This window comes from Embiotoca jacksoni, unplaced genomic scaffold (genome assembly GCF_022577435.1).
Source record: "Embiotoca jacksoni isolate LCO1_2020_lvr unplaced genomic scaffold, fEmbJac1.0.p SCAF_24, whole genome shotgun sequence".
Taxonomy (NCBI): domain Eukaryota; kingdom Metazoa; phylum Chordata; class Actinopteri; family Embiotocidae; genus Embiotoca; species Embiotoca jacksoni.
Window position 1 is genome coordinate 3,631,031 of NW_027185375.1, and position 16,126 is coordinate 3,647,156.

Below are 16,126 nucleotides of genomic sequence, written 5' to 3' on the forward strand. Positions count from 1 at the left end.
TGCAGTTTAAATTAATGGATCAAAAACAGCAGCCAAGCAACATGTTTGAAATTCTCCTACTTTGTTTGAAATGTATGAACGCATGTTGAATAGGATTATGATGAACGGCAGCTGAAAGAAGCTTTTCTACCTACTCAGAGAGCCGATGTATGAAAAGACAAATTGAACTGGATGGATTTGGCTGAGATGAGAAAAGAGGGGGATGATTCAAACAGGTTACTTTTGTAAGCGAATAGCAAATCCAAAAACATGCACCTCAGGTCAGGTTACCTGGCGCCGCGCTAGTGGCAGCCTGCTGCAGCAGCTCCCCCCTGAGAGCCCCCCTGCTGTAGCGAAGAAATTTCCCCTCGGGGATTAATAAAGTGAATAAAATTAAAAAAAAAAAAAAAAAATTAAATAAAACAGTCATGTAGAACACAACTCAAGCAGTTTGTCAATCTGCTGCTGTCAAGAAACTTCAAACCAGAAAAGGAATTAAATAAAAATTGAATTTTCTGCACTTGTAATACTATGAAATGTGTTCAACAAGCAGAAGTTATATTTCACCACCACTGGTAACAGGTTTAAATGTACAGATGGTATGATTGTAGGAAAAGATAAAAAAGAAGGAAGTAGGGAATTGCAATGGTGCGGAAGTCCAATAGTTAAAAATATGGCAGCATCAGAAGTTACACTTTTTCTTGATGTGGATCCCAGTTTACCTCCAACTGGTTGACAAACTGATGCCAGAAGCAGAAAGAGCCAAAATGAAGATGACAACAAAAAAATGGATACAGACATAGTTCAAATTTCAGGCTACCTGCATTCTCTGGTCCATTGCTTGAGTCAGTGGCATTTGTCTACAGCTATAAGAGCTAAATGCAGCATGGTAAGGGCAAGGAAAAGACAAATGGACATAGGAAAGAGTCTAGCATGACTAGCCGTGTCTGTTGAGAAAATGCCCCCTTATTGGCTTCAAGTGCACTCTTCCTCACTCTAAGGCTGAAATCCTGATTCGAAACAGCATGAGATCTCTACCAGCCCCCCTCTTATTGGTGCTGCATCACCGAGTGTCCTCTGAAAAAGAAAACACTCTCTATCCATCTCTGACAGGGCCGTCGGGGCCACAGTGACCCCAGAGACAGGGACCACTGGTGGGAGTGAAATATCACAGATCCTGGGTCCGAGGAGCAGTTTCAGGAGCAATTTCAACCTTTACTTCACCCAAAAGTCAGCATGCTTTTAATAACACTCGAAAAGCAAAGACATGGAGACATAATGTAATAAAGGGATGTGTTAGCAGCCGTCTATGTGATGACTGAGAGGACAAATGGCCAGTACATAGGCCTGAGTTCACTCCTCAAAGACAGGGGTCTCCAACCAGTAGATCGCGATCTACCAGGTAGATTAAGGCAGAGGAAATAAGGTTGGAGATCCCTGTTCTAAGACAATAAACATGTAGATAACCATGTGAACATGCACAGAAACATGAGGAGAGAGCAACAGGCATTTAACAATATGAGACATCCTTGCTAACTCGCGCCTCAGTTTAATGTGCCGTGTAAATGTCTGAGCGTTGAAGTTTGTAATTCACAACCTGAGCCCCGTCAGGCTCTACCCGATTCACGTCGGATCACACTTTGATTATTCCAGCGGGTCTGAGAGTCGGGCTTTGCGCTGCGGTGGATGAGCAAGCAGCTGGGGTCTCTTCAACAGTTGTGGGTCTGATATGTGTCAGGAATTACAGATGAGGTCTGTCAGGATTCCTGTCTGCTCCTACTGTTTGCTCCTCTGTTTTGTCCCCAATCACCTCTCCTCATGTTTTCTGTCATTCCCCTGTCTGTTATTGTGTCCCCATGTGTTCCGTGTCCTCCTCTCCCCGCCTCCTGCCACCTCCCATGACCACACCCCTCACTGGTCTCAGCAGCTGCCACCACTCTCCCCAAATCACCACCTGCAGGTGGCTTATTTCCCTGACCACCTCCCCGAACTATATGTACCCTGCCCCTGCAGTCATCTAGTGTCGATCCATACTGCTAGACACTGCCAGTTACTACCAGTCACCCGTCTGTCTATTCCCGTTCCCGTGGTTGTGGCTGCTCCTGCTCCAGCTCCTGTTCCTGCTTTCGTTCTGCAACCCGGTCAATGCTCTCAGTAAGCGCTACTGGACAACATTCCTGCCCCCCCCCCCCCCCCCCCCCGATCCCCGATGAGAGTCGGTTGAGTTGCCCTCCTGACTCGGGAGGAATAAGACTGTAGGTACCACCTGTGTTCAATAAAGACTGTGTTTTGAACTTATACCCGAGTCTGCGTGCCTGCGTTTGGGTCCTGTTACACCTCACCTCATAACAAGGTCAATGAAATAACATCAAATAAAAAAAACACAGTCTGAAACAAGCATCAGAAAGTTAGCCTGAGTTTTGCCTGAGTAATGCTTTACACAAGAAGCATATATAGAAAAGTCCCTCACTTATGTATCATATCACTATCACTACATCATTTTATTACAAAAATGGACAACATCCGATGACAGATTTCCCTTGGCAGTCAGCTGTGACATAATAGCCTCTTCAGTGTGCTCACCCTCTCTCTGCAGCATTGAACTCATTCCTTTCACACTTTAACAGATCCTATTAATCACATTAAAATCCTCATCATACCCCCTGGACATTACTGAATTCAGTAAAGACCTCTTTGATACAGTCGGCCCACACATTTCAGCTTTCAGAGAGACGTCACAGGTCATGTCCCATTCACCTTCCTTAAACATACTTTTTAAAGATGAGATCAATCCTCTTAGGAATTATAAGCACAGGTTTAAACTCCCCTCTTTTCAAAGCTGACATTTCAGAACACTGAAAAATGACTTGTCTAACGTCTGTAGCCATGAGCTGTTGAGAAAATGCCACCTTAGAAGTGGAGGCTTATCCAACTTTTTCGTGGTTATGTTTTGCCACTCACAGCACTTAATTCAGATTAGGGTGAGAAAGTGTTTACATTGAGTAGAGACACAATGTTTCAGCGTTTAACACAATCTTTCCTCAACGTTAGCTGACGTGCTTCTGTTGCTGAAACCAAACCACTGACAAGAGGCTGGACGTGAACCAGGTCTCAGATGAGAAATCTGTGCGGTCTGCAGTGGTGGAATTTATTTAAGTACATATGTATTATACTTGAGTACAATTTTGAGGTATTTGTACTTTACTTTAGTATTTCTATTTGATGCTACTTCTACTCCACTACATCCCAGGGGCCAATATTGTACTATTTACTCCACTACATTTGTCTGACAGTTTAGATGTTCCTTTACGTGCTGGGAAAATTTTCCCTCTCCTTAATCTAATTAAATTATTTAAAAACAAACTTGGTTTTGCTAGGAAATGTCACAAAGCTGAAAACTGATTTTCTGAGCTTGTTTACTTTTTAGAGCTACGTAGTTCTCCAAGACAGAGATGCTACAAACATTTGATTATCCAATATAATATAATAATAATAGTATGCATTACTGTAGATTAAACTAACCAAAAGTATATACATACATTTAAATCATCACAACCTTAAATACCTACAGCAGTAAAATGCACATTAATGCAGCAGTAATATTAATCGAGACCTCCTGCTGACTTTGATGCAGCATATAAATGAGGCGTTTCATTCATGCATTAATTTATTAAAAATATTTTTTTCTTTGAACATTATCCATAACCCTGCCATTTTGTTGTATTGGAACATCAATTCTGGGAGACAGGGTCTTCTACTCCAAAAGAAGATTCAAAATAAGACCTTATAATGTACTTTAAACTTCTTTCAATATTTCTCGTTCAAGCACCACTTCTGAAGAACCCTTGAGGAGAAACTCTATCTGGTCCACTAAAACTTTGGTTGTATAATCTCACTTGGTTAAACAAAGTGTTAAAAAACACAGAAGAGGTGATCGCATCCTGGGTGATAGACAGCAAAAGAGAGGATGTAAGCAGAGGAAAAGGGGACAATTATTACCTGTGATTTCACAGCCCAGCAAGCTGTATGCATGTGTATGTGTGTGTGTGTGGTTAATCCATAACTCGGGTCAGGTCTCGCAGGACAGAGCCAAACTGCTTTCTCTGATGGCCTCTGCATTTTTCATACTCCAGCCTTTCAATTATTCACAGTGGAAAAACATGGAAACACTCCCTCTCTCTCTCTTTCTCTCTTTCTCTCTCTCTCTCTCTCTCTCTCTCTCTCTCTCTCTCTCTCTCTCTCTCTCTTATACACACACACACGAACACACACACATTTTCTCCACAGCTCCTCCCTTCAGTTTCTTCCTCCATCCTTGCTTTCCTTCTCTGTGTCCCTCCCCCGACACCACACCCCGTATTGCTCGACCTAAAAGCTTCGCAAAGTGTGACCTATCTGCTCACCCAAGTAAGAGGACACATGTAGAGTGAGAGAGTAAGTAGGGCATGCTTTAACTAAACACACACCAACACACACACACACACACGCACACACAGACACATGCTCATACATAAACTGATATATTCACTGCCCTCCTGCCACACCTTATTAAATTGATACCCATTGTCTTTACTTGGAGGGAGAGCAGACATGTGTGTTTGTCTGTGTCTAATTCAATCCCTTTCACCTCTCTTAAGGACCACTGAGTACTGTAGCTCAAGTAGTCAAACAATTGAGGCATAAGATCTCCCTAAGTGGTTGGCTGAAGTCGAACAAGAGCAATCCTATACGTGTGTGTGTGTGTGTGTGTGTGTGTGTGTGTGTGTGTGTGTGTGTGTGTGTGTGTGTGTGTGTGTGTGTGTGTGTGTGCGCAAAACTCCCTCCACAGCATCCTCTTTGACAGACTATCAATGGCAGCGATTGTCTTAAAGGTTCTCTTTTCTTAGTTTAAGGCTGAAAAATACATGAGACGTCTCCCTGAGCTCTGCATTGAATCAGCGCCGTTCAATAGCACTCTGGCTGGCGTCGGGCTAAAGCGGCCCCCCGGTGTCACTGACGCTGACAGCAGAGGTTCTTGTCCTGCCTCGTATTAAAGTGGAGCCCATTTATCGTCTTTGCCTGTTTCAATGACATGAGACGCCACTGGATCGATGCTCAGTGGTAAATATTTTATGGTGCGCTATCGTGTATCGGGTCTCCTGCAGGATTAATCTGAGCGCAAGTACTGGACTAACACCTGACACCAACGAAGAAGTGGAACATAGTGGTAAGAGGGGTTTTGAAGTTGAGGGCTTGAATCCCTGGAGCGAGGGACAAAACCATTTCACCCGGAACCTCTTGTACTGAATTGATGGGGAACATGTACAGTTGTCTGTTGTGTCAGTGGTGCCACTGCTATTTTCAATGTGCAGCTGCTGACACAATCCAGTATCACGGCAAAACGTGAAATAGCCATGCCGGCTCACTACAGCAAAACGTGAAATAGCCTTCTCTAGGCGTGGCAGTTTCGTGTTTTCTTGTAGTGGACGAAAATGAAACCTACTACAAGTACACAGCCATGTAATTTACAGGAGAATGAAACGTTTAGGAAAAACACATGGTTAGGGTTAAGAAATCACCACATGGTTGGGACTTATGACAAAAACATGGTTGGGGTTAGGAAACAAAAAACAACTCAAGAACAACGTTGTCACCTCATGGATTCAAACCCATGCCTATACATGGCAGTCTCTGATTCATACTGCCGAAAATGTCCTTTGTATTTGGTCACATGATCCTTCGTTACATTACTTGTACGTGCGCGTACGTTTCATGCTTACAAAACGTGAAACTGTCATGCCCAGAGATAAATAGATTCTGATATACCAAAAGTCTAAATTTTAAGTGAATTTGACAAGGACAGAATGAACCTGATTACAGTTGAATTATAATACATATGCTAATGTAAACGGATGTAATCAAATAGAGCTCAGCTGACAGATGTGTCAGTGTTGGTCCAGAGCAGTAGAAAGCTCCAGGGCCCATGCTGAGGAGTCCAAAAGCACAGCAGTGAAGGAGGATTGTAAAGAGCAGGAAAGAGAAGCAAAGATGGAGAAGATGTCTTTGGAAATAAGCAGTACAATCAACTGGCTCCCAATTCATTGATAAGCAGTGGCGGAAAAGTACTTTCACTCGAGTATAATTGTGAGGCACTTGCATGTCTTTCAAATTGATGCTACTTTATAATTTCACTCCACTATATTTGCTTCAGAGCTTTAGTTACTTTACTTACTTTAAGATGAAGAGTTGACAGAATGGGTAATAAAAAAATAAAAAAAACTTTTAAAATACAACACACAGTTAAAGATTTCCCATCCTTTTGGGCTTCTGGTGTCTTGCAAAAAACAGTGTGTAGTGGAGTTCATACTTCTGATGTCTTTGAGTTGTTAACAATTCCACCAAATACTTATTTTACTCTTAAAACGTATGAGATGGTTATATTTCAACAAATGTTCAACTAATCCAATATTGCACCAAAAGTCAAATTTGAGAAAATGTCTTTCCTCTCAGTAATCTTCTGATGACCACTCAGATTTATCTGCTGTCCTTGGACATTAAACTCTTTATCAATTAGTTTAAATCAGCTCCACCTACTGCAGCTACAACAAAAACATGCTACTGACACACTGATGGTTCAATAATAATGATCTAAGGATGTCAGGTAAAAATACATCAGTCAGATGGATCAAACTAGTGCCTTTACTTTTATACTTTCGTAACTTTAATTATGTAATTTAACTTTTTCATGCAGAACTTTTATTTGTAATGACATATTTTTACTTTGCCATATTGTTACTTCTACTTTGGTACAGGATTTGAATACTTCCTCCCCCACTGCATATGAGGTAGTGCATTCTACTACTGGATGAGGAATGGTGTGATATGGTCGGTTTGTGTGACTGATGAGTTTCTACTAATTTGGAGCTGATGGAGAAGTTTATTAGGAGTACCAAAGACATCAATGCAAGATATTAATGAGGGTGTAAATGAGGACTTCAGTGCTGCGCTGAGCGAGAAGGACAAAACCTGGAAATGTTGCAGAGGTGGAAGCAGGAAGTACGTGACATATTACTGATGTGGAGACTAAAGGAAAGCATGCTGTAGAGTATAACACCAAGACGTTTGATTTGGGGATCATGTGGACCTGTCTTAGTGGACATAGTGAAGGAGTATTTGGAAAGTGTAGTCTTTGAGCTGATGAGGATAACCTCACTTTTATTTCTATTTAGCTAAGAGGTTGATTGTCTGATGACAGCTGGTCAGTTAGAAGAGGAAAAAAGGTGTTTGGATTTGTATAGATATTAAGGTGGGTGTAATCAGCATAGCAATGTGTGTTACATAACGACTGATAATATTTCCAAGGTGAAAGAAATATACATTAAATTAAGGTGTCCAACATGGGTACACACAGCAGGGGTAAATAGGTTTGATTCTGACTGAAAACTATTTCCCTTAACAAACTGTACTTAGTTTGAACCAACATCAGAAGTTGTGTTGTACTTTACCTTTGGCAAGGCATACTTGGGAAACCTCATCTGGACAAACTCGTTGCGCCGGTAGGACACATAGTGCCTGGTGCGATTCCCTGTGGTGACCTGGGAACACAACAACAACAAAAGTCAACCAAGAGTCTCAACATTACCATCATTTTTGTTTCATTGCCATGGAAAATACAAGATTTGATGCCAGTATGATCTCGTTTCTGACCAAAAATGTCTGTTTTTAATTCTACTTTTTATAGATTTCTTGGCTTTAAGACCCAGAAAAGTATTACGTGAATGGGATTTCTTTCCGTCTGTCTGTATGTGTTGGCCCTGTGATAGACTGGCGACTAGGGTGTACCCTGCCTTCGCTCCGAAGTGTGTTGGGATAGGCCGTAGCCCCCCTCTGACCCTGTTCAGGATAAAGCGGGTATAGATAATAGATGGATGTCCTGTAGTCATTGCAAAAGCCATAAGAAATGAGAAGGACAATGCCGAGGAGTTAAGAGCTAATGAATCCACTGAGAATAAAAGGTGAGTTTGTTAAAGCAAACACAGTATAGGCAACATGGCACCAATAGTCTGCACATTCAAGCTGAAATCAAGGGCTGGAGTTTGGACAATTACATTTAAATAATTTCCTGGAGGAAAAATACTCTTTTCATCCAATGTATCATCTGCCAATGTGTAGCTGACTGCCGGTGGAGGTGGAGGTGCACAGTTCACCATTTGTTGTTGGTGACTCACCCTTTGCTGAAAGGTAAATGCAAAGAAACTCCCCCGCATTGCACACACTTTGGCATTCACCTCACAAATGGGTAAAAAGCTGAATCATGCTGCCCTCCTGCTGCGAGCCGATCAGAAAGCTCACGAGGCGCTGAACCAGAATACCCAAATAGCTGAGGCTTCGATTTAGCAGAGGAAGCAGGGTGAAATAGACAGCACCAGTGACTGGTAGCGACTTAATCCTGAGCTGAACGTGTCATAGCCTGAGTGATGGGCTCAGATGCCGTCACGCCACACTCTGAAACACACTGCCTGTCACCGTGTGGCTCTTTTTTTTAAGGTGAGCAGCGCAAAAACTTTTAGAGCTGCTTTCATTGCCCAATGAAAAACTTTGTATTCAGTACTTCTATTCTGGGTTTTGTGGGAAGGGCTTTTGTTTTTTTTCTCCGTCGTTCTTGGATATCTGAGTCTCAGTTGTCGGAGTTCAGATTGAGCTGTGATTATAAACATCGCTTGTGATTGAAAGGAGCAGATGAGCGCAGCTTTTCTTTATGCTGAACAGTGATGAAAAAATGATGAAACAATGAAAGACATTTCTATATAATGAGATCCCCTGAAGGAAGCGCTATCGACTGTGTTTTGAAAAGGAAAACGCTTTCGAAAGAATGCCGTTAACGCTGCATTCTCAGCTCTGACTCTGCATATTTCTGTTCTGCCTTAACATCAGATGAGCACCCCGAGGACCTGGCTACACTGCTGGCAAGTGTATGTGCATACACTGCTCTCCAAAAGTATGTTAACAGTCGAGTGAGGTTTGATGCTTTTGTCAATTTAGGTATTTGAAGTTGAGATCAAAACCACAACAGAGTGGCTTTATGCTGTTATATCACGCTATTCTTAGTCATACACGTTTTGTTGTTTTAAACAAAGAAACATTTTAATGTTGTTCCCCTTTTTCAGGTGTGCAAAAGATAGTTAACAGATGAACGTGAAAGGAAATAAAAATGACAAAGTCAAATATTTAACTGCAAAGCAAGCTTAAGTATTTTTGGGGGAAATTATTTCTAGGTCTTATAAGCAGCTGCCTTCAGTTCATGTTTGTTGCTTGACCTTCAGTCTTCAGTCAGTGAAATGCTCAGTGTTGGGTTTTAAAGTGGTGACTGACGGTATAAGACCTTTCACTTTCTGTCACTGGTAAAAACGTTAGTTGCACAGCCAGGCCATGACACGACCTCCTCCATGTTTCACGTTTCAAGCTGAAACGTTTTGGAACATAAGTACTTTCTGTCTTTCTGCACACGTTTGGCTTTGCATCACTTCAGTAAAGGTTCATTCAGTCTTTTCTGTAAACCTGTTCCTGAACCTTTTTGCCACTTGCTTGTATTTTTTTGGCAAATTTCAACCTGATGATAAGACGTATGCATCGTGCAGTACAGACTATGTAATTCTGCTGCTCAAGTCTTCTATGAACTGTGGATTGTGACACTTACGCAGTCGAGGCTGGCGATGATGTCCCGTGCGTGATTTGTTAATCATCAGCGGCAGTTGTTTTCTTTGTGCTGTGTTTATTTTAAACAATTTTTCTTTCTTCAGAACTTTCCAGACTGCTGTACTTGATCTATCAAGATCCTGTGTTGTGGTTTTCAGAAAATGTTTTCCTGTTTTCTCTTGTCACGGAGCTGTTAAATTCAGATAACATTACTGACATGAGCTGTTTTTATGTCTTGGGGAATGTCTATAGACTGCAAAGAAGGGTAGACTTCTACTGGCCTTTTAAAGTGTGGACATTACAGACTGGATGTAGGAAATGGACAAAGCCTTTGTGCCATCACCCATAGGTTTCCTGAAGAGCGATTTTGAAGCTCAGTGTGGTTCTGGCTATCACCATTTTGGCAGCACCTGACTCAGCCTCACTCAATCCAAAAATGGGTAAAGGGGTGGTGTGTGGGTGGAGCTGAGGTGGGCTTAGAGTCTCTGTAGGGCTCTGGCTGACTACAAATGCACCTACCTGTCATTAAAAGCCGCGCTGCCCTTAATTGTGTGTAATGTATAGCCTTGATTTGACTCAAATGGGTTGTCGTGAATGTTGTCATAAACTGGGAAATGTCAGTTAGTTGGTAGCTTACTTTTGCACACCTGAGTGTGGGGGTAATCAACACAGCCATTTCTATGAAATAGTCAAATGTGCATGTGAAGACCATTAAATGAAAGTTGATGATCACTTTTTTTTTTTTTACAAGTATTTCACAATTCTCTTTAATTCACTTTCATTTAAGGGCAAAAACATAACATTTTACTTTACAGTTAGTTTTGGAGGGAACGGTAAAAGTGTGTGTTCACTGTCAAGGATGTAGGTTTGGTTTCAGATGAAATCAAAGGTTCTTCAACACCACCCTTCCCCTGCAGCTAAATAACAAGCAAAAAACACTCATGGAATTGGATGTCAGGTCTTCCAAAATAACAGTGGTCGAATAACAGTCTATTCATTATGTGAGTAACTATAAATGTCCTCAAGTGCTGCGAACAGCCAATCTCTCACAGAACTGTCAGCTGTTAAAATGCATTGTGGGTAATGTAGGCACAGAGTTTTGATAACCAATAATATGTTATGTGTGATTTTCAACACCACATTTTAAAGGAGAACACCGACTATAAATAATAACATACTTTTTCCTATCATCTTAAATATACTCAGAGGAGGAGGTTTGTACATCCCTGAGTGCAGCCTACAGGACCCTCACTCTGACTGCAGGTATAATTTGCGCCAATCAGATGGTAAGGACAGTAGCCTGAGAGGTGAAACTACGGGCAGAACTCACCCTGTGCTGCTAGTGAAGTTTAATCACTGTGAAAACACGCTCGTGATTGAGAGGCACTCGATGAACGTTGTTATCGACTCCTCTCTGTTCTGGATTTTGGCACCTGGACAGTGTGAACATTTGTTTTGAGAGATTCTAATGAGTAAATAAAACCACACGTGCTGAGTTCTTGTTCCTCATCCACATGTTTGTCTCTAAATCTGATACGAGTGAAAGATTAACACGTGGAGTACTGGAAGGATAATACCCTGGAGGATAATGGACCAGTCTATTGTTACCTCATGAGGTTTTAATTCCACTTCCAAACACTAATAGCTACATACACACATCTACACACATGCACACAATCATAAACACTCACAAATGGAGACACACACAGCTTATCAAGATGTGACTATTCTATCCCACTATCGGGATCCACTATACCACCTCCTGTATATCCTCCTCTTATCACATGCAAATGGGATTCAGCTATTGGCCTCTGCCGAGTGTACAGTACTGTACTGCATGGCAAGTAAATTATAGACAAGGCAAGATTAATTCTGCACAACGTCCTGAATAGCAATTCTTGTCCATTTCAAGCAAACGGTTCGACATGGTATCTGGGCCGCAGGAGTTTATCAGTAAAAAAGACAGAACGCTGCAGCCTCGGCTGTGAGAGTACAAATACAGTCAAAACTGAATAGATAAACTGACAGATACAATACACAAAAATACTGAATGATAATAAATAACAGGGGAGAGGCAGGTTTCAGAGAGATTGACTTAAAGGTACCATCTAACAGTATTATTCCAGTAATGGATAAATTCATGTAAAGACATTAGTATCATTAACACGAGTACACTGCTGAGAAGACAGGAGATACTCATTGACTCTAAATAAAAGTGGACGTAGCTTCCAGGTCTGAAAAATGAGGCCAATGCAGAGGTGATTTAAACTGCAATACCACTGAGTGCCACTAGAGGCTGGCTCCAAAAATCTTCCGGCTCCAGAGACTTCCATTTAAATTCGCTCATCAAAATTCTGAGTCAATACCTTTTTTCCACGAGTTATTTCAGTGTTAATAGCTAAAGTCACTCATTCTTATTAGTTTTCTGGCGGTCCATCTGAAAATAATCCCGTCATTAATCAGAAAATAAGTTTCACACAATAAAATTGTTTTTGGGGGCATGTCTGTTTGATTGACAGGCTTGTGGTGCAGTGAGGTTACAGCTATCGGTAGGTGGGACGTAGTGTCACCGGGTTTCCAATCAGATCGAGTCAGTTCCACTGCTCGCTCTCCCCAGCCCATCCAAATATGGTCACTACCGGTTGCAAACCGCTGGGGACGACCGAGATGGCAATGGCCAAAATCTGAACTCAATGCTTCATAACGGCCGTTTACAAACCAGAGGGTGAATTCACTGTTGGTTGCCACTTGGAGATACTCTTGTCTGCTGTTTACGCTGCAGTTTTTTCAGTCTCTCCAAGATTTTTACTGAGTTCTTTTGTGAGCTACTGAATAGTTTGCAAACTATTGGTAATTATGTGTGCTGACTATCAATTTGTTATTGTTAATGTAAAATAAGCTTATTCAGCTGGTTTTGTTGGAGCTCAGTTATGTGAATAAATGTCACAGTGTCGGACAATTTTATTTTGTCAAAGTAGCTCTCAGAGGAGAGATCCCTGATCGAGAGCATTTTTGTTTAGTTTGTATTTGCTGACAAAACTGTCCAGCATAAAAATGACTTTTTACTCAGTTTTTTATTCTGATGTTGTGATGTTTACCTTGACAAATATGTAGTCGTCCTGCACCAGCAACGAGTTGTGATCGATTTTGCCGAGGAACTGAGCTGTCACCATCTTGTCCGAACAGTTCTGGATGAGACAGGTAACGTACAGGTAACCTGCAGTGACACAGACGAACAGAGAGAAAACACTGGTTACTGCTGGTAGAAAAAAACAACCTTTCTTACTCATGTTACACATGTATTTGCATGGGTTTATATACCCAATAATACTATTTAAATTGTAGGCTCTATGGCTGCTAATTATATGTAAAAATATTCCGAATATTTATATATATATATAATTTTTTTAAATGCTTATTCACAATAGTTACAGGATGCACAGAAAATTTACTTTTGGGTCATTTACTAAACTGGATGACCCTAGCCTCGAAAGCTTTAAGGGGACATGAGGGAGAAAGGGGTCGACAGTGGCTATAAATTAATTCTCCTTTCCACTGTATAATAAAAACAGTATGTTCAGCATAAAACAAAGCCATCCACAGAAAAGCAGAAGCTGCACAGGGCATGGAAGAAAATGTATGAGAGAGAAACTGGGCAAACACAAAAAATGAAGACATTATTTTCCAAACTCCATAAGATATGACAGCTTCCCCAAAGACATATAGCCGTTCCAGCATCCAAATGGCCAGGAGGGATTATCCTCACAGAGACACACGGACAGGTGAACGCCTGTTGCAAAGCTCAGCCACTATTGAATTTCAACCAGCAGCTGCATCAGCAACATTGACTGCTGAAATTCAGCCGTTATTCTCTTCCCAGAGGTGACAAGCTGGCGAGAGAGAAAATGCTCACACAAACAACTTCCCACTCTCCAGCTTGCACCCACACGTTCAGTCACTTCCCAAAGCCATATCGCTGCATGACGCTTGTTCAAGTCTTTACTTGATGGCATGTAATCTTAGATACTCAGATACTAAATGACTTTGACATGAATTTATTTGAAAAGTTATTATTAACGACATATATGGGTAGGACTGCTAAAAAAAAATTAAACCACAAAGCCTCTAGGGTCATGACTGTGTTTAGCAAATGTCATAAAAATCGGACAATTTAATCATGAGATATCATGTGTAAAGTGGATGTTTCAAACTACAAAACAAATTGGGTTCATCAGTTCATTTAAGAATAATTAAAGTGTTTAGTTAATTTCAAGGGAATCTGTCCACTAGATTTTAATATTTCTTGTAAAAATGAGGATAATTTGCAAATATTAGAGATCATAGAGCCACCAAAATCACCAAAGAAAGTCAAACTGCAGAGATTAAACGTGGGACCAATGAGAAGGATGATGGAGGAGACATTAGGAGATGTCATCAGGAAGCACTGCATAAACTTCCATTGTTATGCAGATGACACTCAGCTATATATTTCTATAAAACCAGATGAAACTACTCAGTTAGTAAAACTTGAAGCCTGTCTAAAAGACATAAAGGCCTGTATGACCAAAAACTTCCTGCTTCTAAATTCAGACAAAACAGAAGTTATTGTACTTGGTCCGAAACACATCAGAAACTCTTTCTGTAATCACTTAGTTACTCTGGATGACCTTGTCTTGGCCTCCAGCAAAACTGTGAGGAACCTTGGAGTCATATTTGATGAGGATTTGTCCTTTAGCTACCATATAAAGCAAATCTCCAGAACTGCCTTCTTTCATCTACGTAATATTAATAAAATCAGGAAAACCCTTCCTCAGCGTGATGCAGAAAAACTCATTCATGTATTTGTTATTTCTAGGCTGGATTATTGTAATTCCTTGTTGTTAGGATGTCCAAATTACTCATTAAAAACCCTGCAGCTGATCCAAAATGCTGCAGCAAGAGTACTGATGGGATTTAGCTTCTCTTCACTGGCTTCCTATGAAATCAAGAATAGAATTTAAAATTATCGATAACTTACAAAGCTCTACAAGACCAGGCTCCATCATATCTTAGAGATCTTATAGAACCATATAATCCTAGCAGAGCACTTCGCTCTTATTACGCTGGTCTACTTGTGGTTCCTAGAGTTTCCAGAAGTAGAATGGGAGGCAGAGCCTTCAGTTTTCAGGCTCCTCTCCTGTGGAACCAGCTCCCAGTTTGTGTTCAAGGGGCAGAAACCCTCTCTAGCTTTAAGATTAGACTCAAAACATTCCTTTTTGATAAAGCTTATAGTTAGGGCTGGCTCAGGTAGACCTGAACCAACCCTTAGTTATGCTGTTATAGGCCGAGGCTGCTGGGGGACCTTGTTACATGCTGAGCTTCTTTTCTTTCCTCCTACTCTTTAACTGATTCATACCTCACCATCTTTTTCTCTCCCATAGCTTTTTCTTATTGTCTGTTGTCTCCATTCAGTTCCCTCGCTCGCATAGCTTCTGTTCTTTCTTTTGCAGATGTCCCGCCATGGAGCTGCATGTCTCTGCCCTGCGCTTGTCGTCTCCACCAACAGTTCTTCTCTTCTATCTCTATGCTGTCCTTTTCTCTCTATGCTCTCCTCTCACTCCAACCGGTCGTGGCAGATGGCTCCGCCCACCTCTGAGCCTGGTTCTGTCGGAGGTTTCTTCCTGTTAAGAGGGAGTTTTTCCTTCCCTCTGTTGGAGGGTTTTCTCCCTTAAAGAGGAGTTTTTTTTTCCCCTCATAGCTTATGTGGGAATTGTTGAATTGTTGGGTTTCTCTGTATACTATTGTAAAGTCTTGCTGTAAGGACTTTAATGTGTTAAGTGCCATGAAATAACCTATGTTGTGATTTGGTGCTATATAAATACAATTTAATTGAATTGAATAAGTCACTTTCTTTCTACAGAAAATTAAAGTAGGATGGAAATGATTGTGTTTTTTTTAACATGCTTTCACTCAGGACAAGAAAATGACATTAAAGCTTGTCTTCCAATAAACACTGAATAAACCAACAATTCAAGGTTGGACAATAAAGGCTGGTTTGACAAACAGTGTGACAATGTTGTCAGACCATTATGTTAAAAATCTGAACCTGGCAGAGGCAGAAATAATCTTTTTGTGTGAATGGACACTGATTTGTCACATTTTTTTCCCAAAGTATTACATTAGAGCCTGTTTTGCAGCTGCCAGCTGAAGTGATCTTGTTCAACACTGGACCAATTGTTGTACCCATTTGTCACTTAGACCCCAAATGATAGGAAAATAGAGTCTAGGTTGAAAAACGTTCCCCTTTGCTCTTCACAAAGGCATCTTTTACTATTTGTGACAACATAGTGACTCCATAAAATAAAAGCAACAGAGAATATAATCGATCTATCACAGTAAACTCAAATCATTCAGCTGCAGGGTGAAATAACTCCACAGTCGATCCTCCTCATCGGCGCTGTACTTTTCTTCCTCTGCTTTTTCTTTCTTGGAG

At 41.0% G+C, this 16,126-nt stretch overlaps 1 protein-coding gene across 7 annotated transcripts in view; it reads right to left on the minus strand.

Moving 5' to 3' along the window:
• The window catches only part of sorcs2 (sortilin-related VPS10 domain containing receptor 2), a 333,105-nt gene that overhangs the window by 44,592 nt on the left and 272,387 nt on the right, over positions 1–16,126 (minus strand). For all 7 annotated transcript variants that reach the window (XM_069159112.1, XM_069159110.1, XM_069159109.1 and 4 more), the window contains exons 7-8: positions 12,753–12,871; positions 7,464–7,553 (exon numbers count right to left, since the gene is read on the minus strand). In XM_069159112.1, the coding sequence (XP_069015213.1) occupies positions 7,464–7,553; positions 12,753–12,871 (209 nt within the window). The remainder of the gene's footprint in view (positions 1–7,463; positions 7,554–12,752; positions 12,872–16,126) is intronic.